At 37.6% G+C, this 22,989-nt stretch overlaps 1 protein-coding gene and 1 pseudogene across 1 annotated transcript in view; both read right to left on the minus strand.

Moving 5' to 3' along the window:
• Positions 1-5,029: 5,029 nt before the first annotated feature.
• LOC119533097 (zinc finger protein 596-like) overlaps positions 5,030-22,989 on the minus strand; it is a 70,713-nt gene continuing 52,753 nt past the window's right edge. The window contains exons 2-7 of the mRNA XM_037835209.1: positions 12,428-12,513; positions 10,591-10,717; positions 9,758-9,847; positions 9,162-9,238; positions 7,961-8,736; positions 5,030-5,174 (exon numbers count right to left, since the gene is read on the minus strand). Coding sequence (XP_037691137.1) covers positions 5,030-5,174; positions 7,961-8,736; positions 9,162-9,238; positions 9,758-9,847; positions 10,591-10,717; positions 12,428-12,439 — 1,227 coding nt within the window. The 5' untranslated portion in view covers positions 12,440-12,513. The remainder of the gene's footprint in view (positions 5,175-7,960; positions 8,737-9,161; positions 9,239-9,757; positions 9,848-10,590; positions 10,718-12,427; positions 12,514-22,989) is intronic.
• Positions 12,557-15,246, minus strand: LOC119532509 (annotated as a pseudogene).

Consider the following 22,989-nt stretch of genomic DNA (forward strand, 5'->3'; position numbering starts at 1 on the left):
TTTCAAAGTAAAATTAAACAGGAGTTTAAAGAGCAAATTTCAAAGAATTGTATGGGCTACTGTTCTGCAATTTCAGCTATTTCCTTCTAGCTGTTCTAATACACTAGAAACTAAAAATATATTTATATGATCCAGTATTCATGGTCCTTTGTTAAAACTTATCTTGTCTTTTGCTACCTCTCCCTCTCATTGGACCACTATTTCAATCTTCAGGGATATGTGGGCACTGACCACCCTAATTTTTCTTATTGTAAAGGGGTGTCAATAGAATGGGGAAAGGGGTACACCAGATTGATGTTTTTGAAGAGGCTATTACCTCTGGATGTGGGGACATCTATAGCATAGGAATACCCTGGAGGATTTAAATTTCTGAGAAATAAACCTAGTGAGTGAAATTTTAAAGAGTCTCAGATAGGGACCTGTGTATTCATTAGAATTTGGGGGACCAATGTTGATTTGGGCTTGGCATATTGTGGCCATTTGAAATATTTAGCTGATGCTTTCACCATAGTAACCTCTAGGAACAAACTCTTGACTATTTTAAATATCTTAGCCACTGAACTCTTATTTTGTAAGCTTTCTTTCTCCTCTTTTGGGCAAGAAGACATTCTCAGTTTCTTGATGTCTGGGTCAGGCTCCTTCCTGGGAGTCATATCCCACATTGCCAGGAAGATTCACTCCCCTGGGAGTCATGTCCCATGTTGCAGGGTGGGTAATAACTTATTTGCAGACTTGGGATTAGATAGAGAAAGGCCACACATAAGCAACAAAAGAGGTCCTCTGGAAGTGACTGTTAGAAATAATTAGAGGTAGAATTAGCCTTCACTTTACAGCCATAAGTTTCACAACAGCAAGCCTCAAGATCAAAGGTTTGACTTATTAAATAGGGGGTTCCTAATTTCACAGAAAATATATTCTGTCCAAGGTAAGCACTGTTGCACATTATCTTCACTTTGTTGTTCAATCTTCATCTCGCTTTTAAAAAATTATCATAACCCAAAACACCCCAAAGCTCTTAGTATGTCCTAATTATTTATTCCTAGCATTAATGTGGTTCTAGTAAGGTATTCCTATTAAATATAGTACATGGTACACCATGGTTACTTTTCCCCATATATCACTATGTTGTTAACTCTGTACCAGTGTCATACCTTATAAGCACAGCATGCAATCACTTATTTATATTTGTATTACTTATCTGTGGGATACATGGCATTAAACAACCCCTTTCAATCATGTTCACCTTCATTAAAACACTGATACTTTTAATCCCATTAATGAGATTTCCTCACCCCTGTCCTTTCCCATTCCTTTAAGTTCAGCCTCATTAACAGGTCTGTATACGTTAGGTAATCATTCTCCCTCTAGATTCTGTCTACATCTGGGCCCTCTATAATCTACATTTTAAGACACTGATTTTACATTATACAAAAAGTTCATATTTGTGATAATATGCAATGTCTCTCCATTTGTGTAAGCATTATGTTGTCAGGCTTCATCCATTTTGTCATGTATTTCAGGATTTAATTTCTTCTTATTTCTGCATAATATTCCATGAAATGTATACACATTATCTTTATCCACTCCCCTGTTGAAGGAACTTGGATGTTTCCATCTTTTGTCAGTTGTGAAAAGGCCACTAAAACATCAGTGTGAAAATGTCCGTGTCATTTCTTTCAGATCTTCTAGTTATATACAGCATAGTGAAATTGAAGGATCATAGAGTAATTTAACATTCAGTTTTCTGAGGAACTGCCAAACTGTCTTCTACAGCATCTGTAAAATTATACATTCCCACCAGAAGTGGGTAAGAGTCCCAACTTCTCCACATCCTTTTCCATCATTTGTAGTTCCCTGTTTGTTTAATGGCAGCCATTCTTACTCATGTGAGATGATAGATCATTGTAGCTTTGATTTGCATTTCCCTAATTGCTATTAAGATGAATATTTTTTCATTTGAGTTTTAGCCATTTGTGTTTCCTCTTTGGAAAAATGAATTTTCATATCACTGTTCCTTTCATATTTGGGATGTTTGTACATTTGTTGAGTTGTAGGATTTCTTTACGTATGCTGGATATCAGTCTCTTATCAGATATATGGTTACCAAAACTTTTCTCCCATTGAGTTGTCTGCCTCATGGGCTTTTTGACAAAATCCTTTGAGAACACAAGCTTTTGATTTTGAGGAGTTCCCATTTATCTATTTTTTTATTTGTTTCTTGTGCTTTGGGTTTAAGGTCTAATTAAATATCTCTTATAATAATTGTATTGATGATGTATCTCTATATTATCTTCTAGGGATTTTATTGTACTGGCTCTTATATTTAGGTCTTTGATCCAAATTGAATTAATTGTATAGGGTGTGAGGTAGGGTTTATCTTTCATTCTTTTGGATATGTATATTGAGTTCTCCCAGCCTCATTTGTGGAAGAGACTACTTTGTCCCAGTTCAGTGGATTTAGGAGCCTTGTGAAAAATCAGTTGACCATAAACCTGGGTGTTTGTTTCTTAATTCAAGATTTTATTCCATTATCAATATATCTATCTTTGTGCCAGTTCCATGCTCTTTTGACTACTGTGGCTTTCAAGTCAGGAAAAATAAGTCCTCCCACTTCATTCCTTTTAATAATTTTTTTTTTTTTTTTTTTTTTTTTTTGCAATTCAAGTTCCCTCTCTCTTCCAAATAAACTTGATAGCTAGTTTTCCAAGTCTGCAAAATAGTTTGTTGATTTTTTTTCTAGTGCATTGAATAAGTAAATCAATTTGTGTAGAATTGACATCTTAATGATGTTTAGCCTTCCTATCCATGAACATGGGGTATCTTCCCACTTATATAGGCCCTCTTTGATCTCTTTTAATAAAGTTTTGTAATTTTCTGTGTAGAGGCTCTTTACATCCTTGGTTAAGTTTCTTCCTAGGTACTTGATTCTTCTGTGAATGGATTTTTTTGTTGTTGATTGTCTATTCAATTAATCATTACTAGTATAAAGGAACATTACTGATTTTTGCACATTAATCTTGTATTCCTCACATTTTGCTGAATTTATTAGCTCAAGCATCTATGTTGTCAATTTTGCAGAATTCTCCAAATATACATTCATATCATCTAAAATTAATGAAAGTTTTACTTCCTCCTCTCTAATTTGGATGCATTTATTTCTTTTACTTGCTGTATTGTTCTGTCTGGAACTTCTAGCACAATGTTGAATAGTGCAAGGCAGGTGGCTGACAACTTTTGATCCCAGGTTCTGCTCTACCTTCTCTCTCAGCTCCTGTGCATCCTTGGTACTTTCTGCCAGGACATTTCTATTTAAGCACCTGGGGGTTCTGTGTTAGCATATCCCAGGGAAAACTCTGGGCTTCATCTGGTAGCTAAACATCCATCTGTCTGCATCTCCAAATATCTCTAAGTGTCAGTGTCAGCTCTTAGCTCTTAGGTTCCCTCCAAAATATCCCTCTCTGCTGCTCTGAGCTCATTCTATTTGTGAGTTCTTTTCTAGGATGCCAGTGATTAAATCCAGACCATCTCTGAATGGCAGGGTCTGTATATCCATGGAAAAAATTTAATCAGTTGATTGAGTCATATCTCCATGGAAACACAATCAAAAGTTTCAAACCTGACACTAATACATCTGCCCCCAGAAGGTTGCATTAAAGGATATGGCTTTTGAGGGGACAAAATATATCCAAACTGACACATTCCACCCCTGGATTCCCAAAAGACCTATTCTTTCCAAATACAAAATACATTCATCCCATCACAATATCACAAAAGCTGAAATCCATTCAGTAACAATAGGTAAGTACAAGACCCCATCCAAATCAATCACAGATGTGGTCTTGTCCTAAAACAAAATTCTTTCCACTCTGGATGTGGACCTGTGAAACTTATAACAAGTTATCTGCTTCTAATATATAAAGGAGGGGCTGTCATAGGATAAACATTCCCATTATCATAAGGAGAAACTGAAAGGAAAATAGGGTCCACAGTACCAAAACAGTTCCTAAAACACCCAGGGCATGCTTCATTAGATTTCAAAGTCTGAGAGGCATTTATCAAATGATGTTTTATCCTTGGGGCTTGTGAGAACAGGAGTCCAACAATTTCTAAAGTCTTATATGGCAGCCCTTTTTTCTCCAAATTCTAGGGTGAGAGCTCCAACATATCCATGCACTGAGGAAACCACATCCTTCTCAGCCCCACCCTCCACAAGCAACAGGGTGGCACCCATCTCTCTTCCATCTCCAGGGAACATGCTCAACCCTATCTAAACAGGCTCACCACAATCACCAGGAAGTTTTGCCAATCTCAGGTCTCAGGCAGCAGCACTCCTCCTGAGCATTGAAGCAGAAGGCCCACACTCTGACTCCAGGGAAAACTCACTCTTTCCACATGCTTCAGTTGCTCTTCTCTCCTTCCCAGAGATTTCTTGGTTCCAGATCTCAATTTCCATGGTTCTGTCTTTGAAGAAATTTTTCCTCCATTTTTTCCTCCTCCATTCCCTCCAGCCCAAACTGGCAGTGGTTCCATTTATACAGATATTGCAAACAATTGTTGGCTTTCTGCAAGCACACAGGGGTCAAAACCTGCAGAAAATCAGACTTTCCACAAATACTTTCTTAATAACACCATCTCCAATCCTGGCTTGTACTGAAATGGAAGTCAGTTTCCATGTAGTTAAATTATCACATGGGGCACTATCCTCTGGGGTATCACTTCCTGGTAGCCCAGAGTTTTGCAGTCCATTGATTTCTTGTTTCTTTGTAACCAAGACTTCAATTCTTAGCATAACCCTTTCCTCTCACATTTTATTATAAGCTGTAAGGGGAAGTCAGGCTGCATTTTCAACTCTTAGTTTTGAAATCTCTTCAGCTAAGTATCCAAGCTCATCATTTTAAAATTCTACCTTCCACCTAAAAGCAGGGCTCATTTTACAAAACTCTCTGACACTTTAAATCAAGGATATCTTTTCTTCCATTCAACATTTCTGTTCAAGGCCACATCAGAGCTATCTTTAGAGTCCATAATTTTAGCCAGTCTCTTCAAAGCCATGCTGGTGAACTGGTGACCTGATTTCAAGCAGCAGGCAGGCAGATATGCTGTCTTCACTCTGGGTGGCTGATGTGCACAAGCTCCTGCTGTTTTCCAGGAACAGGGAGAGGAAGAAGCACTCCCTGCAGCAGCATTGCAGGCAGCTGAGGGGATTGCAGGGACTGCCAGGTGGCAGCCACAACAGCCACTACATATGTGCAACATGCTTGTGCTGGTGTTCCTCAAACCCCAGTTGACCACCATCATGGGTGTAGCTTTTGGTATCTGGTGCAGCCCTGTGTATCTCTGGAGTTCAGAGACATGGAGTTATTCTTGGAGCCTGTGCTGGTTTCAATGTATTATGTTGCCAAAAATGCCATGTCTTTGATGCAATCTTCTGAGGGTGGATATATTAATGTTGATGAGGTTGGAAGCTTTGGATTAGATTGTTTCCATTGATATGTGACCCATCCAACTGTTGATGATAACTGATTAGACAATTTCCATGTAGATGTGGCCATGCCCATGAAGTATGGGACTTGATTAGTTTGCTAGAGTCCTTTATAAGCTCATACTGAAGCTTTCTGCTGCAGCTTACAGATATTTTAAAGACAGCTGTTGAAAGCTGATGCTATTTGGAGAACACCACTTCCCACTTCCCAACTAACAGAGATTTTGGGGATGCCATCGGCCATCCTTCAGTGATGGTACCCTATTGATGCCTTAGCTTGGACATGATTATGGCCTTAAGATAGTAACTTTGTAACTAAATAAACCGACTTTATAAGAGCCAATCCATTTCTGGTATTTTGCATTCTGGCAGCATTGGCAAACCAGAACAGAGCCATGGCTGAGAAATATCATGGGGCAAGTCATGCCCAGAACTGCCAAAACACCCATCACCTCAGCCCCCTTAGAAAGTGCTTCATCATTGCCACAGCCTGAGCCACCCTCCTGGAGATAGATAATGGCAACACATTTTTAATGCATGGCATGAGCAAATGTCTGATCAGGATTATGGGGATTTTCCATTCCCATGTCCCCAAATACCCCAGGACTTACAATGTTATTATTCTAAGATTTAATTTTAATTCCATTTTAAGTTGAAGGACCAATAAAGATATTTAAAAGGGGAAAAGTCTGTATCACCAGAAATGACTCCCAAGTTATCTGTTTATTTATCTATGTTCTGTTCATTAATACTCTGTACATACTTGTTAACAGTATATAAGAATTATGACACATCATCTTTGGTTGTACATTTGTCAGTTAACATTTAAAGATATTTTCTGATTTAACCTAGTCATCATAATTATGTTTAGAGTTGTATGAAAAAATAGAACTTGAAAACTAGAAATTTCAGCCAGTTTCTACCTCATAAATATGTGTATGTGCTAATCTGTTGAAAAGAACTCTGATTTCCCTGCCTACAACTCATTACAAAAGTCTGCTTTCAGCAGTTCCAGATCACGTCACAATCCTATATTTTATTTTTCATTAATATGTCAAAAGGAAAAACTCTGAATTCGTGTCTGAATTTTGTTGTAAAGCATTCTTGATAGTTACTTTTCCCAATCTGATATTCCTGGTGTGAACTCCAGCTGAACACTTTTTCACCTTGATTTTAGTGTGGACATTTCCTCAGTATGAGAAATTTAACATTGATGGGTAAATTGAGAACACGAAAGACTTTTCTTCATTCTATATATACATAGAATGTATTATACAATGTGAAACTTTATGTGTTCTACACATTGCTTTCTAAGTAAAAAATTTCTCACATTTTTTCACTAAGTAGCCACTCCATCAAATAGTATATCTTGTTCTCCCAGAATATTCTCCTCCTAGCAAGGATATTTTTGTCCATTTTTATGGTTTAGGAGTTATTCCTACTCTGAGCTTTACTTGTATACCAAAGGATGGAGCTAAGTTGAAATTTATTATAGGTAACTACAGACTTTGAGTTCATCCTAAAGGAGTAAAATCATGTTATTTAAAGATAGATTGTAAATAAAAGCATTTACCCATTTATTACATTGAGAGATATTTATTACACTCCTGTGTGAATTCTTTAATTTTAAATATTAGAGCTGTGGCTGAACACTCCTCCATAAGCAAAACATATTTACTGACTTCTCTAATGTCCAATAGCCAAATAATGTCTAAAGGTTTTCCTGTGTAAGATGGGAGAAATGTTTTCTCCCCAGTGTTAATTACCTTGTGTCACCTGAGACTATCAGTGAAGCATTTCCCACATACATGGCAAGTGTATAGTTTCTTCTCACTGTGAGTTCTTTCATGTAACCTAAGTTTACCACATAAATGGAAGGATTTCCCACATACATGGCAGACTTATAGTTTCTCCCCAGTGTGAGTTCTCTCATGTTGCCTAAGTTTTCCACGTAGATGGAAGGATTTCCCACATGGTTGGCCAACTTATGGTTTCCCCTCAGTGTGAGTTTTCTCATGTTGCCTAAGGGTACCACAATGACTGAAGGATTTTCCACATATATTGCAGACATTGGGTTTCTCTCTAGTGTGAATTCTTTCATGTTGCCTAAGGTTACTAAAATGACTGAAGGATTTCCCACATATATAGCAGATATTGGGTTTCTCTCCAGTGTGAATTCTTTCATGTTGCCTAAGGTTACCAGATTGAATGAAGGATTTCCCACATACATTGCAGACATTGGGTTTCTCTCCAGTGTGAATTCGTTCATGTTGCCTAAGGGTACCAGAAAGACTGAAGGATTTACCACATATACTGCAGATATTGGGTTTCTCTCCAGTGTGAGTTCTTTCATGTTGCCTAAGGTTACCACAATGACTGAAGGATTTCCCACATATATTGCAGACATATGGTTTCTCTCCAGTGTGAATTCTTTCATGTTTCCTAAGGTTACCAGAATGACTGAAGGATTTCCCACACATACTGCAGACATATGGTTTCTCCCCAGTGTGAATTCTTTCATGTTGTCTAAGGGTACCACAATGACTGAAGGATTTCCCACATATTCTGCAGATACTGGGTTTCTCCCCAGTGTGAATTCTTTCATGCTGCCTAAGGATACCAGATTGAATGAAGGATTTCCTACACATATTGCCGACATATGGTTTCTCCCCAGTGTTAGTTCTCTCATGCTCTCTGTGTGTGGAACTATCAGTGAAGTCTTTCCCACATACATGGCAGACATATGCTTTTACTTCAGTATGAGTTCTCTCATGTTGTCTGAGGCTGGTACTATCTGTGAAATCTTTCCCACATCCATGGCAGGCATATAGTTTCTCCACATTGTGAATTCTTTCATGTTGCCTAAGGTTAAAACTTTGACTGAAGGAATTCCCACATAGATGGCAGATATATGGATCCTCCACAGTGTGAATTCTTTCATGTTGTGTGAGGGTAGAACTACCAGTGAAATCTTTCTCAGATAGATGGTAGCCATATGGCTTTTCTCTAGTGTGTATTTTCTCAGGTTGTCTAAGGCCAGAACTACTTCTGAAGACTTTTCCACATAGATGACAGTTATATGACTTACATCCATTTTCAATTTTCTTATTTTGATGAAGGAATGAATGATAATTGAGAACTCTTTGAAATTGTTTGTTTACATTGGGTATCTTTCCCATGTCAGTCATTGTGGAGTGAGTGAAATATTCTCCCAAATCATTACTTTCCAGGGGACCCTCTTCAGTGTGAGAAATCTGATGGTATAAATGACAAGAGAGAGTTAATGACATGTTCACATATATTTATTAACATAATTCTCTATTCAGTTTCCAGTTATTCTTCATTATGATAGTTCCATGTACACAGATTACTACATTCTTGTATGCACAGATTTTCTCTTTTGTATCATCTCAACTGCAGAGTTAATTAATTTTGAAAACTTCATTATGTTTCAAAGAATAGGTATATGAATAATGTTTATGCAATTATTCTTTTATAAGACTTCAGGTTATGGTTTTGAACTGAGGTTAATTTTTTGCTTAATTGAAACTATCCACAACTTTTGGATGGGAGAGTGTATAATACCATCTATAATTACTCAGGTGATCATGATGATCTCCTAAATTATTCAATCCTATCTCTCTAATTAGGAGACAAATGATCACAATATGAAACTTACCTTTGTCTGGTTGGTAGATATGTCCTTAGAGATATGTTGTATGGTTATCACTTCTTTTTTATGGTCATTTTCCCCGCCTGGAACAATTTTAAATGCATTATAGAGTGGCAGAAGCAGAATGAAATATTTGAAAACCCTCAATTATCATGTTTTATTTTTTAAATATTGTCATTTAGAGTGGATAACAATGTAAAAGTAAGGTGTCCTTTAGGAGGTAGCAACACTTTTCTGGAAATTGACAAATAAAATATTCTCAGCATTAAAGTAAGGGAAAATAAGATAAGAAGATGCAAAATTCAGTGGTAAAGAGAGGGAAAATCCTCAAACAGGAAGACCAGAACACAGGCCATTATGTGAAAGTTTAACTCCTGTAAGTAAATAACTTTTCCCTAAGTGAAATATAATCACAGATGGATTCTTGAATAGAAATTGATACACATATGGAAAAATTACACATTTGAGATTTCCCCCAAATTCATAGCCTACATTTCAGAGAATATCATTCACTTCAGGAAATCTTCTGTTGATACTTCTAAGGACCTGCTTATTCAGTGACAATGCTTCTCCTCATAGTGAAGCTCAATCTTAGAACTCACCTGGACTCCATACTTGAAGAAACCTTAATACTCTCCACAGTTCTCCTTGTTCTGACTGTGAAAGCACTTCTGATATGCAGACCTGATATCCTATGTATGAGAAACAGAAGCATAGATTTTGAGATCTATAGTGATATAAGTTCATGATCTTCAAGTCCAGGGCAGAGTATGAGGAATAGTAGGTAAGCTCTTATGAACAGCACAAGGAACTATAATTTAAAAACAGTATATTGAAAATCCTTTTCCTGCAAATGATAATTCTTGACCTTCAGTCAAAAACACTAAGGATATATTGATGCCCATGCCTAAATTCCTAGACTACAGTATCCTCAATATTTTCATACCAGGAGAAATTATGATTCCAAAATGGTTGAAGTATATTTTATAAAAGCATCCAATAAACATAAGCTCAACCAAAACAATCTATGTTCTATGTGGAAAATAGTATGCCTTCTGTTTGCCAAAACTTCACTACAGTCCCTAAGTCCCTAGTGGAAAATAATTTTCTAGAGAATATTTATTTTGTCCATTGAAATAAAATTTATTGCATTCTCACATTGTTATTAATGTTGGAGATTGAGCAGCAAGAAAGACCTGAAATTTTAGAGCAGAAAATCACATGCCACTGATGGGACAAATAAGACATAAGGAATAAACAAAAACACAAAGTTTCTTTTAAGTACCCATAAGAGATATGAAAGAATCAGAGTAGAGATCAGTGTGGCACATGGGGCCATTGTCTAGATACTTGAACAACTTGATGCTAGATTAAATGGATGGATGGATGAATAGAGAGATAGCTGTATACAGATAGAATATTTTGAAAAACTCACCCATGAACACCAGATGATTGATATTCTCCAGCATAACATCTCTGAACATCTTTCTCTGGTTTGTGTCCAGCATGGCCCACTCTTCCTTGGTAAAGCTGATAGCTACATCACTGAAGGTCACTGATTCCTAAAATCACATAGGCATTTTGGTTCAGTCAATTCCATCCCTACCAATATCCAGAGTATACTGGATGAAATGAGAACCCTGAGGAAGAGTGGTGGTTGTGTACAAAATGCTCAAACTGTGCTTGGGATTCCAGTTTTGTAAGGTAATCATCCCCACAAACATGGGTTCTTGAGTACCCTTCCATTTTCACAGGCTTTTGCTTTAAACTAACCAATCACTGACTCCTGTGGAAAATCTACTAACTTACACTTTTGGCCCATATTAAAAGCACAATACCAAGGGTCCCTTTTGCTCAGCTGTGTGCTGCCCACACAGAACCAGGGCTGTTCATGTTTTCACTGGCTCCACATGGCAACCCTCTCTCCCTAGGGTCTTGGAGTAATCAACTACTTTTTCACATATTATTCTTGCACTCCTCAATTATGTAATACCTGATGTGCAATAATATATAAGTTTAAAATCCAACTTCACCAATTTGATCAACTTCAATGACCTCAGTTTCCCTGTCTAGGAAATTGTTTAACAAAATGCAACAAGTTTTGAAAAGTCCAATGAGCTGATGATACCTATGTAATCAACACTTGTTAAGTAAAAGTGATAAATCTATTATTCATTAAAATGGAAGCTATAACTGAAGCAAAGTACATAATTCTTCAGAAGTGTACAGTCTTTATACAGAACTTCAGAACATTATTTTTCCTCTTTCACCTCTAAAAAAACTCTGGTTTTTATTATGAGATATGAGGTTAAGCTGTTTAGTAGGACAAACCAGGGCCCCCTAGGACTACTATACTAAAGGACAGTCCTACGGTGACTCTTCCTATGGTAGAAGTCCTTCCATACTCAATAATTACCTGGACCTCCAAATTGGAACTTACATTGTGTCTCTTGTATACTCATCTTGATTCTGTTCAGTGACAAATAGACTTGTTATTTGTTCTGTTCTCTTTATAGTTCTTCAAATATTTTCACTGGTCCTAATATTTTACTATACATACAATACCCCTCCTCTGTGCACAGCTTAAAATAAGGAAACAATATTACCTGTTCATTGCTTCCACTTACAAAGTTGTACACATTTTTTTAAAAGAAAGAAAATGGTTAACTGGGGACAAGATAGTAATGAGAATTTCAAACATCTTTTCAAAATGTGAAAATATTCTCTCAAAACTGTAAAAAAAAGTATTGGACAAAATAAATACATTCCTTTTCATTGCCTTTACTGTCCTCTTTCTCGTGCTCTCCTGAACATGGCATAGACCTGACCCCAACATTCATAACACTAGACTCATTGAGCTCACCTGATGAACCATCTGCCTCCCTATTGGACTAAGTTGTGCAATTTCTCATCACAATCCCTTGTGTTCACCACAATCCTAAGAAAGGCACTACCACTAAAATAGTGAATGAATGAATTACTTCTACACTGAGGCCATAGGATGCATGAAGAAAATAAATCTTCTCATATCTCTTCTGTGAATACATAGCTTTAATAGAGACTCGATAAATTAGTGTAAATGGGGGACAGAAGATTATTTCTTACCCACTCCCTCACCCACTACAATAATAGCAGAGTCCTGGGTATACACAAGTGGATCGCAAATACGTGAGTATCCTATGAGTGTACTTAGAATGTGTCAGATCAGTACAGGAAATCTGCATATCTTAGAAAGGTTTAAATTTCAGTAGAAATAGCAATTCCCTACTCACCACTGGTTTCATTGCCAGTAGTTCTGCCACCAACTAACTTCCTCTGGGTTTTCACTCTCACACAGTCCAAGCACTAAGCATCCAAGCTGAGGATGGAGCAAGAAGCCATGAGAATCAAAACTTGTCCTATCACATATACCCAATCCTTCACCTGGAAATACCACCACCACCCCCAGTTCAACCAACAGAAACATATAGTCTACTCTAAGAGAAATAGGGGAAGGCCCTCATCTCCTAAACTCATATATAAGAAGGCTATGGATTATGTTGCTAATAATGAAAATGTGGCTACAGGTGTCTTATAAATAATAACATAAAAATCATTGTCTTTCATGTGTTGATTATCCCATGGTGCTCAAAGCCTTAATCTCTCCATCATTCAAAAAGAGGTATCTCACTTGAAGAGTTAGGCTGCTTTGCATCTACCCAGCATCTAGAACCAATTACATCTTCTTAGCTCAGCTGCAAATGAACTCCCTTAGGTGTTTGGTAGCAATGTAGCCAGTAGTTAAAGACTAGGAATCCCTGAAGTGGTTAAAAGTGCAGGCTGTTATCTGGAGGTGTAAGTGCATGTTTTGGAGGGAGATTGCATCTCATTCTGGGCACTGGGAGGCACATTTAAGAAATCCCAAATCAAAATAGTATTATCATGGGAGCTGCTGATGATTTGAAACTCATCAAACTGAAGCTGAAACACATGACCAGAATGTTCCACCAACATGCACAAACACAAAGTGCTTGCTGGTCTGCAGGGGTCAAGAGCGGCTTGCAAGTTCCAAACTTTAATTTTCCCATTATATGCCCTGCTGACAATCCTCTTGTTATCAAAGTGGATGCAATGGACCAATTCTTCATGTCCCTTCAGGACTCTTACACAGATGCCACATTCAATATCCCATAGCCTAATGATATTATCTGATGATCCACTAACAACTAGCTGATCCCTGGACAAGAGGTAGGTAATGCCTCACTTGTGCCCATTCAGAGTACAAATTCACAGGTACTCATGCCTCACACTTTGATGGCTCTGTCACCAGAGGCACACATGATTACTTATCATCAAAGTCTACCACATTGACAGTAGTGTGGTGGCCAACCAGGACATGGCATAAACTGATATCAGTGGCAGAAGCCATGTCCCACATGGTGATGGAGTGGACCTTGGAACAGGTCACCATGAGTCCACTGCTAAAGTGTAAGTGCAATACAGCCTCACTGTGGTGGATCAGTGTATTCAGAACTTCACCTGTGTTCACATCTCAGACTCTTACTATAGAGACTGAAGAGCCAGTTACAATGACATGTTCATCACACTGCAGACAAAGGACAGTGTCCCATTAACATTTTCAAACATTCCAAGCTGGTTTTATCCCAAATCTTAATAGAATTATCTCATAGGCCACCGATAATTTTTTCATCACCATACTGTTAACAGTAGACACCTTTACTATATTCAGAGTGGCCCTGAATCCTCTGCAAGTTGTATCATCCACACCACCAATCAGATTCTGTAGTCTCTATATCCTGGATAATCTTTGGGTATAATGACCTACAAAATGAATTTGGAGGGCCATCTGTGAGTCTGTTGTTAAACAGGTACTGAACCCACCCTCTTTTTTTCTGAAAGTCCTTTCCATAGAGTGTCTGTGCATGCAATTCATTCAATCATCTTCTTCTGATCACTCATTGCCATTCTTTACAAACCAGCACTACTGCACACAGAGACCTGGTATCCAGGTAGGAAAGAATGTTTTCTGCTATGTGATCTAAGCCTTGCTCTGGTAAAGCAGTAATAAAGTCCTGCTGCAACATGGGTCTCAGGTAAGAGTTAATATGTCCATGCTGATAGTGACACATTCATGAAATAAAAGGTTCCACAAATTCCACTTGATCTGATTCAGAGCAGTGGTAAAAATATTTAATACACAAGTCTTTTTTCTTTTTGATAGCTTCCATCTGATGGCCTCTTTCTGGAGATGATCACAGATGATGTTCCATTAATTATCTGGAAAATATTTTGTATTTCAGATCCATGAATCCAGAATGAATGTGTGTATTCTCTTTCAGACTAGTCTGAGAAAAGACAGCAGTGAAGCATCTTCCAAGATTCTTTCTGTTTATGGTATCCAGCTTTCTTCAACAAAGTGCCAAAAATACACTCTGGCAACATGAACTCAATTGTCTTGTCTTCATTCACTGAGTCAGGCTCCATGGTGGCCCCAGTGGCCCTGCCTCACTCTCCCCACACAGCAGTGAGTGGATCTGGTGGAGGAGGTGACAGCAGATGCAACAGAGGCCTAAAGTGTTCTTTTAAATCAATTAGGGAAAAATGATAATCAGTAATAGAAAAATGGGGTAATGAAATAAAGAAAGGGTTAATAGAGAAAAATACAAATGGGAAGTGGAAAAAAATTTAGCTTTATTAATGAAATAAATGCAAATTAGAATAGTAAAATAATAGTTATCTCTAACTCCTACTGCATGTGGATTTTGGTCTTCTCATGCACATAAATATTGTGCAAATCTCAGATTTATGAATTTTTCATTTATGCTCTAACATAGGTTTTCCAAGACCTATCCATGCCCTCTGGACCCTCACTCTATTCCTGCTCTATCCTTCCCTGGCTTTTTGTATGCACTTGCTGTAAATCATCTTAGTTAAACTCCTTAGGGTTCTGGAAAGACCACTCTCTCAACCCCCTTGACAGATTTTCAGAACTTTCTCTAGTGGATTTGGATAGTGCGCAAGATTGAAACTGTTTTGGACCCCCAGAAGAGCCACAGTCTTTAATTCAGTCTTGTTGGGTGAGATTTTTGATTGCTTTTTTTTTCCCAGGATGTGTGATCACATCCATTCAGGGTAGGTCTTAATTAGATTACCAGAGTCCTTTAGATAGCTGAGATCCCACACAGACCCAGAAACTTGAGTTGTTGGAGATGCAAATAAATGTATATTTGAAGATGCTAAAATGAGAGATGAAGCATAGAGTTTGTACCAAAGATGCTAAGAGAGCACCCCCAGATGCCTAGAGAGAAATGCCCTGGAAGAGCAAGCAAGGAAGCACAGGAAAGGAGAAAGAGAAACTACAAGACACAGAAGCCCAGAGACATTTTGGAGACAACTATTTTGAAACCAGAACCAAGGTGCAAAGGAAGAGCAGACTCCAGCCATGTGCCTTTCTAGCTGACAGAGGTGTTCTGGATACCAGCCACCATTCTTTGGTGAAGGTATCCTGTTTTAGATGCTTTAGTTTGGACACTTTGGTGGCCTTAGAACTGCAAATTTGTAACCTAATGAACCCCATTTATAAAAGCCAATCCAGGGAGGCTTCTGGAAGATGGCAGTTAGGAGAGAAAGGGCAAAAACAACTCCATGAAAAACACTAGATAAAAGACAGAAAGTGACCCAGAACAGCAGTTTCAGTGATGCACCAGCTGGACAAGGTCTTCTTAATCCACAGGGACCATGCACTTGGTAAAACTGGGAATCTGCATTCTGAAACAAGTGAGTGAGCCTGCTGGATAACCAGCAGCCATGCTGCAGTCTCATGAAACTGTGGTTGGCATTTGGAGTTGGACTAGTTTTAAAACCCAAAAGTAGCTGCAGATATGGCAGAAAGAACTGCACAGTGAAGCATGGCAGGAACTGCATCCCCACAACCTGTGGGCATGCATCAATATCTGGTTGGACAATAGCTTTTCAGGATCCACTGCTAGTTATCTTAGAGCTAGGAAGGCAGAGGTTTAGCAAAAAGGGGAAATTAACCACACCCCATACAGCCATCTGGTCATCTGGCCAGCAACACAGCCCAGAGCTGCTCCAAACAATCTGGCACAATGGGAAGTGTTTCAAGCAGCATGTGCACATGCCACAATATCTGGTATGGATGATAGCCTTTTGCACACCCACAGCTATTTGTCCCAGAGCTAGGAAGGCAGAGGTGTGCAAAAAGGAAGAAATTAACATGCCACATAGATCCATCCTTTCAGCAGGCTGGGAAAACATGTACATGGCCCTGTGGCCCAGGACTTTCCTTGGGAGATTATGCTCACTTTTGATATAGCACAATCTTCCCTCAGCAGAGGCCCTGGGGGGGGGGCATGGCTTGGAAGAGGGACCCACTCAGAAGTGCCAGGGACCATATACCAATACCAAGCACTTCTGGGTCAGTGGCAGAGACAAACTGTGGTGAGACTCAATGGAAGGTTTAGACTCACAACAGCTTTAAATCAAAAAAAAACAACAACAACAACAACAAAAAAAAAAAACAAACAAACAAACCTTGGGAGGTTTGATTATTAAACCTGCCCTCCCTCTCTAACCACTCAGACAAATGCCCCACATTCAGGGTGGGCAGCAACAAGTACACATGCATACTTTGTGCACCAATTGGACTCCCATAAGATTCAGACCCCACTCACTACAAAGACAAGGTTGGGGAAGACTGACTTGAGGGGAATAAGTGGCTCATGGATGTCACAAGCTGGTTAGAGAAAGTCTATACCACTAAGATGTAGATCTGATAAATTAGGGATAAGTGTTTGTATAAGCCTACATATCCTAAAATAACCCAATCAAGTTAAGCAAATGCCAAGAGGCCAAAAAACAACAGAAAATATTAAAGCATATGAAGCAGATGATATGGATAACCCAAACCCAAACATCCAAATCAAAAGATCAGAGGAAAAACATTACTTGGAGTAATTAACAAAGAACTAAAGACAAACAATGAGAGCATGGGACAGGATATAAAGGACATGAAGAAGACCCTAGAAGAGCATAAAGAAGAAATTTCAAGAGTAAATAATAAAATAGTCAATCATATGTAAATAAAAGAAACTGTTGACCAAATTAAAAAGATTCTGGATACTCACAGCACAAGACTAGATGAAGCTGAACATCAAATCAGTGACCTCAAAGAAGAGAGAATGGAAAGAGAGAGAACAAAAGAAAGAATGGGGAAAAAATTGAAAAAATTGAAATGGACCTCAGGGATATGATAGATAATATAAAACATCCAAATATGAGTCATTGGTTTTCCAGAAGGGGAAGAGAAGGGTAAAGATCTGGAAAGATTAGTCAAAGAAATTTTGGGGGTAAACTTACCAAACCTCCTAAACAACATAAATACACAAATCATAAATGCCCAGCAAACTCCAAATAGAATAAATCCAAATAAACCCACTCCCCAGACATATTCTGATCAGATTGTTAATTACTGAAGAAGAGCAAGTTCCGGAAGCAGCAAGAGAAAAGCAATTCACCACTTACAAAGGAAACAGCATAAGACTAAGTAGTGACCACTCAGTGAGCACCATGGAGGTGAGAAGGCAATGGCATGACATATTTAAAATTCCAAGAGAGAAAAATTGCCAACCAAAAATTCTTTACTCAGAAAAGCTCTCCTTCAAATTTGAGGGAGAGCTTAAACTTTTGACAAACAAACAAATGCTGAGGGAATTTGCTAACAAGAGACCTGCCCTACTTAATACAATACTGACAAAGAAACAAAGAAAGGAGAGCAAGATATGGAAAAAGTTTCAGTATAAAGAGATTCATTATGGGTCCATTAAGTGTGAGAGGGAAAAATATATCTGACAACATAAGCCAGAGGAGAGGATGGCTGATTCAAGAAATGTCTTCACAGTAATAATGTTGAATGTAAATGGATTAAACTCCCCAATTAAAAGATACAGATTGGCAGAATTGATAAAAAAAATATGAACCATCAATATGTTGTATGCAAGAGACTCATCTTAGGCATGGGGACACAAAGAATTTGAAAGTGAAAGGGTGGAAAAAAAGAAACACATGAAAAAATGTTCAGGTACACTAGCTATCAGAGAGATGCAAATTAAGACCATAATGAGATACCATCTCACACACAATTGAAAGGGCTGGCATTAAACAAAAAGGTAACTACAAATGCTGGAGAGAATGTGGAGAAACTGGAACTCTTATTCATTGTTTGTGGGACTGTATAATGTTTCAGCTACTCTGGAAAACACTCTGGCAGTTCCTCAGAAAACTAGATATCAAGTTACCCTTCAATCCAGCAATTGCACTTCTCGGTATATACCTGCAAGATCTGGAAGCAGTGACATGAACAGATATCTGCATGCCAATGTTCACAGCAGCATTATTCACAATTGCCAAGCAATGGAAACAACCCAAATGTCCTTCAACAGATGACTGGATGAATAAAATGTGATATATACACATGATGGAATACCCCACGGCAGTAAGAAAGAACAATGTCATGAATCATGTGACAACATGGATGAATCTTGAAGACATAATGCTAAGTGAAATAAACCAGGCACAGAAAGAGAAATATTATATGCTACTGCTAATGTGAGCATTGAGAAATATTAAACAAATGGTTTATAATGTAGAATGTAGGGGACCTAATGATAGAGAGCAATTAGTAAAGGGGGAATGATAAACTAATAAGAACAGATAAGTTATTTTGGGTAAATTTAACATTCTAGGAATGCCCAGGAAAGACTGTTAATTTCTGGTGGGTATGGTAGGAACAAGTTTATGGAAATGTTGCTGTCTTAGGTTATCTCTCTTTTTTATTCCTTTGCTGGGTTATAGCCTGTATGTTTTCTTGGGATAGAATAGTAACATGTTGGAAGTAAAGTAGTTATTTTATATTAGTTGTCTTTTTCTTATTCCCTTGTTTTGGTTCATTTTAAATATTTTTATATTGCATGTTTTAAAAATATTTTGATATAGTTAATCGATAATTAAAAAAAAAAATGAAAAATATGCAGAGCCCCCTGAGGAACTGGGGGAGAATGCAGGGGTGTTGGTTTTCCCCACCTCAAAGACTGCTGATGTGCTCACAGACATTGGGGACTGGCAGTTTGATGTGCCAAGAACTCTATTACAGGACTTGCCCTTGGGAAGACTTACTGCAAAGGAGAAGCTAGGCTTGCTTATAACTGTGCCTAAGGGTTTCCTGAGTTCCTCTTTGTTGCTCAGATGTGGCCCTCTCTCTCTAGCTAAGCCAACTTGGCAGGTGAAATCACTGCCCTCCCCCCTTTGTGGGATCTGACACCCAGGGGTATACATCTCCCTGGCAACATGAAATTTGACTCCTGTGGAGGAATCTAGACCCAGCATTGTGAGATGGAAAACATCTTGAGCAAAAGGGGGATGTGAAATGAAATGAAATAAGTTTCAGTGATGGAGAGATTCCAAAATCAGCTGAGGTCACTCTGGTGGGGACTCTTATGCACAATGTAGATAACCCTTTTTAGGTTTTAATGAATTCAAATAGTACAAAATACCTGAAACTATCAAATTACAACATGGAAACCTTGAATCTTGAAGATGATTGTATAACAGTGCAGCTTATGAGGGGTGACAGTGTGATTGGGAAAGCCATGTGGATCACAATCCCCTTTGTCCAGTGTATGGATGGATGAGTAGGAAAATGGGGGCAAAAAAACTAAAGGAAGAATGGGAGAGACAATTTGTGTGTTCTGTTTTTACTCTTGTTTTACATATTCTTGCTTTCACTTTTTCTGGTACAAGGAAAATGTTAAAAAATTGGTCAGGGTGATGAATAAACAACTATATTATGGTAGTGTGATCAATTAATTATATACTTTGCATGATTGTATGGTATGTGAAATAAATCTTAGTAATTTTTTTTAAGAAACAAATATCTACCATTCAAATTCAAAATGATTTCATGATAGGGTTAATAAATTCAAATACTACCTTCATTTGGAGGTATCAGTGATGTCCATATATCAAATCAATTCTTTAAATCTCCTTTATAAGGAAGTAAGGGGAACACATGGTCATAATATTTATGTCATCTCCCACAGTCCTCAGAAGTGAGGAAGTTTAGAAAATACAGAATGAATGGGTTTGTCAGGATATCCAGTTGCTCCATCTGATAATTTCATAAAATGGTTGCTGTAGTACTGCCCCATATTAATCTTCATTTGTGGGAACACCCCTGCATTTCTCTTTCTCTCTTTATATATGGTATGTGTGTTTGCATGTGTATCTGTTTGCATGTGTGTGTGAAAGCATTAATCTTCATAGCCAGTAAATTTTTCCCTAAAACACTGTTAAGAATGCATTTCATGGACAAATGGTGATAATTTGTCATAAACAATGGTAGGCTTAATTCACCAATTTGTATCCAAGAAGCAGAGAAAAAGAGAATAAACTATGTATTATGTGTGATGCTATTGATGTTTATCTGTATTTGTTTACTTTTCATAATAATTCCATTTATGATTTACAAAGTTAACAAATTACATGACCACAGACTCAGAAATTTCAGAAAATTTTAATATTATGACAAAATTACATGGTGGAAAATTACACAGCTAGAATTAGAAGTTTTCTCTGCTTTTCCCCAAGCATAAATTCCTGGAGTTTTATACATCACACACAGGTTTTTACATGGAATGTCCCTCTCACATCAAACATCAGAGTTCCCACTCTGGGACTACAACCTGATCTCCTAGTTTCTCCACAAAAATACTCCCTATCTCCAGATTCTCATACTACATGGAAATGTATACTGCACTGGCCCCTCTCAACAAACATCATTTGCTAGGTCTCATTTTTACTGCCCAGTTTACTCCAGAGTTTGTAATTTCAACAGATACTACCAAGGCAAACATTATGTCCCTATGACTGTTTACAACATTTACCAACCAAAACCTCAATATTCAATGACTTCAAATACCTGTAATTATCCATGACTACACCTTACACAATACATGAGTAAGATACTGATCCAGGAATAAGCACAGATTCACAAGTTCTAGAGGTTTTCAAATATACCTGGGAACTGTACTATGTCTTGCTAATTAGACCATTCCTGCATACTCCATAACTACTCCAAACCATCTCCATACCTTGTGAATCTCATGCACTCTATCATTTTCCCTCATTTTTAACAGATGAAATTACCTCCTCCTAAGCAGATTGAAATGTAATTTGTGAAATTACACTTTAATACCATAATATTTTCAAATATCCCTGAATGCATACACATTATTAGTTACTCCATCTCTCCTATTAAATAGAAAAGTCATGGTACCTCTGGCCAAGCCCAATGTCTCCAATTGATCACAATCTCAGGTTTTGTTGTGCACTGTATTATTGATTATAAATTAAATTGCCTTTATCAGAAACCTCTTGCTCTCTTCACAATGTCCTCATTTAGGCTCATTTTTTACTCTTCCATTTTGAAAAAAATAAAAACAAGGCAAATCTACTGTGTATGCATTTTCTCTCAAGTTCCAACTCTCCAGATCTTCCCTTGACAAACTGAAAGTGCACCTATCATGGCCTCACATTCATCTCACTCTTTGACTCACAAAAATCAAGGCTGGTGCCCTCACTAATTACTAATGATCTACCCATAAATAAATACTTACTTGGAACAACATTATTGGACCACAATATCCTTTTTAGGACTTCCTTTTTCCTTTCTTTTTCTATCACATCTCCAGATTGTATTCAAACTACTCTAGATACTTCCCCATGTCTGCTGCAAAGAACTTCTCCAAGAACACTATTAGAATATCTTGAAACTAAATCCTATCCCCCTTCTCTCCTCATTTGATGTGCTGTACTGGTCTGTTCTCACATTTATTCAATTTCATTAATTTCTTCTATTGATATTTCTAAACTGAAAGTCAGAAAACACTTTTCTGTATTCCATTTCAGAACTATCATGGCTACTTGCTTAATTGTGTGCACCTAAAATGAAATATATCACAAGATATTATCTTCCTAATAGCCAAAATATAAGTATTACCCCTCCCCCTGTCTCTAATCTTTGTTAAATTCTCCAATAGGCATTTAGTGATTCAACTTTTACATGTCCTCTTGAAATCACCAAGCCTAATTAAACATTGCTATTGTCTCCACTGAAGACTATTTTCACCCATTTCCACCTCAATCCACAAGCATACCTTCTCATACTACACTCATCTCTTTTCAATTTTAGTTTAAATGAAAATTCCTCAGAAATTCTTTTAATGAACAATGATAAAGTTACCTTTGCCCTCCCTCTCCCACTTTATTACAATCCTATTACTCCTTCAGGCAACTCTTCAATTTGCCAGTATGAAAATGATCTATCAATGCATACCTTCATCCAACTACCTATCTATGGTCTCTCTCCCCTACTGATCTAAATGCAGAAAAATTAAAATGCTGAATGTTAAGATCTGGCAAGATTCATTTATACCACTAGGGATATATTTTAAATACAGAGAAATATCAAGTTATAACTTCCTAACTTACCCTCAGAATGTCTGCCAAAAACACCTAAGTCAGATTAAATGATGATCTTCTGACTAAATTTTAATTTATGAAAAAAGGGAGGTCTGATCATCTGGGCAAAAATTCTCCCCAATAGTCACCAGAATTCAAATTAACTTAGGAGAGAAAAACAATCAAATTCTTTGTTCCTATTTGCTAATGCTGCCATCATGCCAAATAACAGAAATGGATTGGCTTTTATAAATGAGGTTAATTTGGTGACAAATTTCCAGTTCAAAAATTAAAAAAT

This window comes from Choloepus didactylus, chromosome 4 (genome assembly GCF_015220235.1).
Source record: "Choloepus didactylus isolate mChoDid1 chromosome 4, mChoDid1.pri, whole genome shotgun sequence".
Lineage (NCBI taxonomy): Eukaryota > Metazoa > Chordata > Mammalia > Pilosa > Megalonychidae > Choloepus > Choloepus didactylus.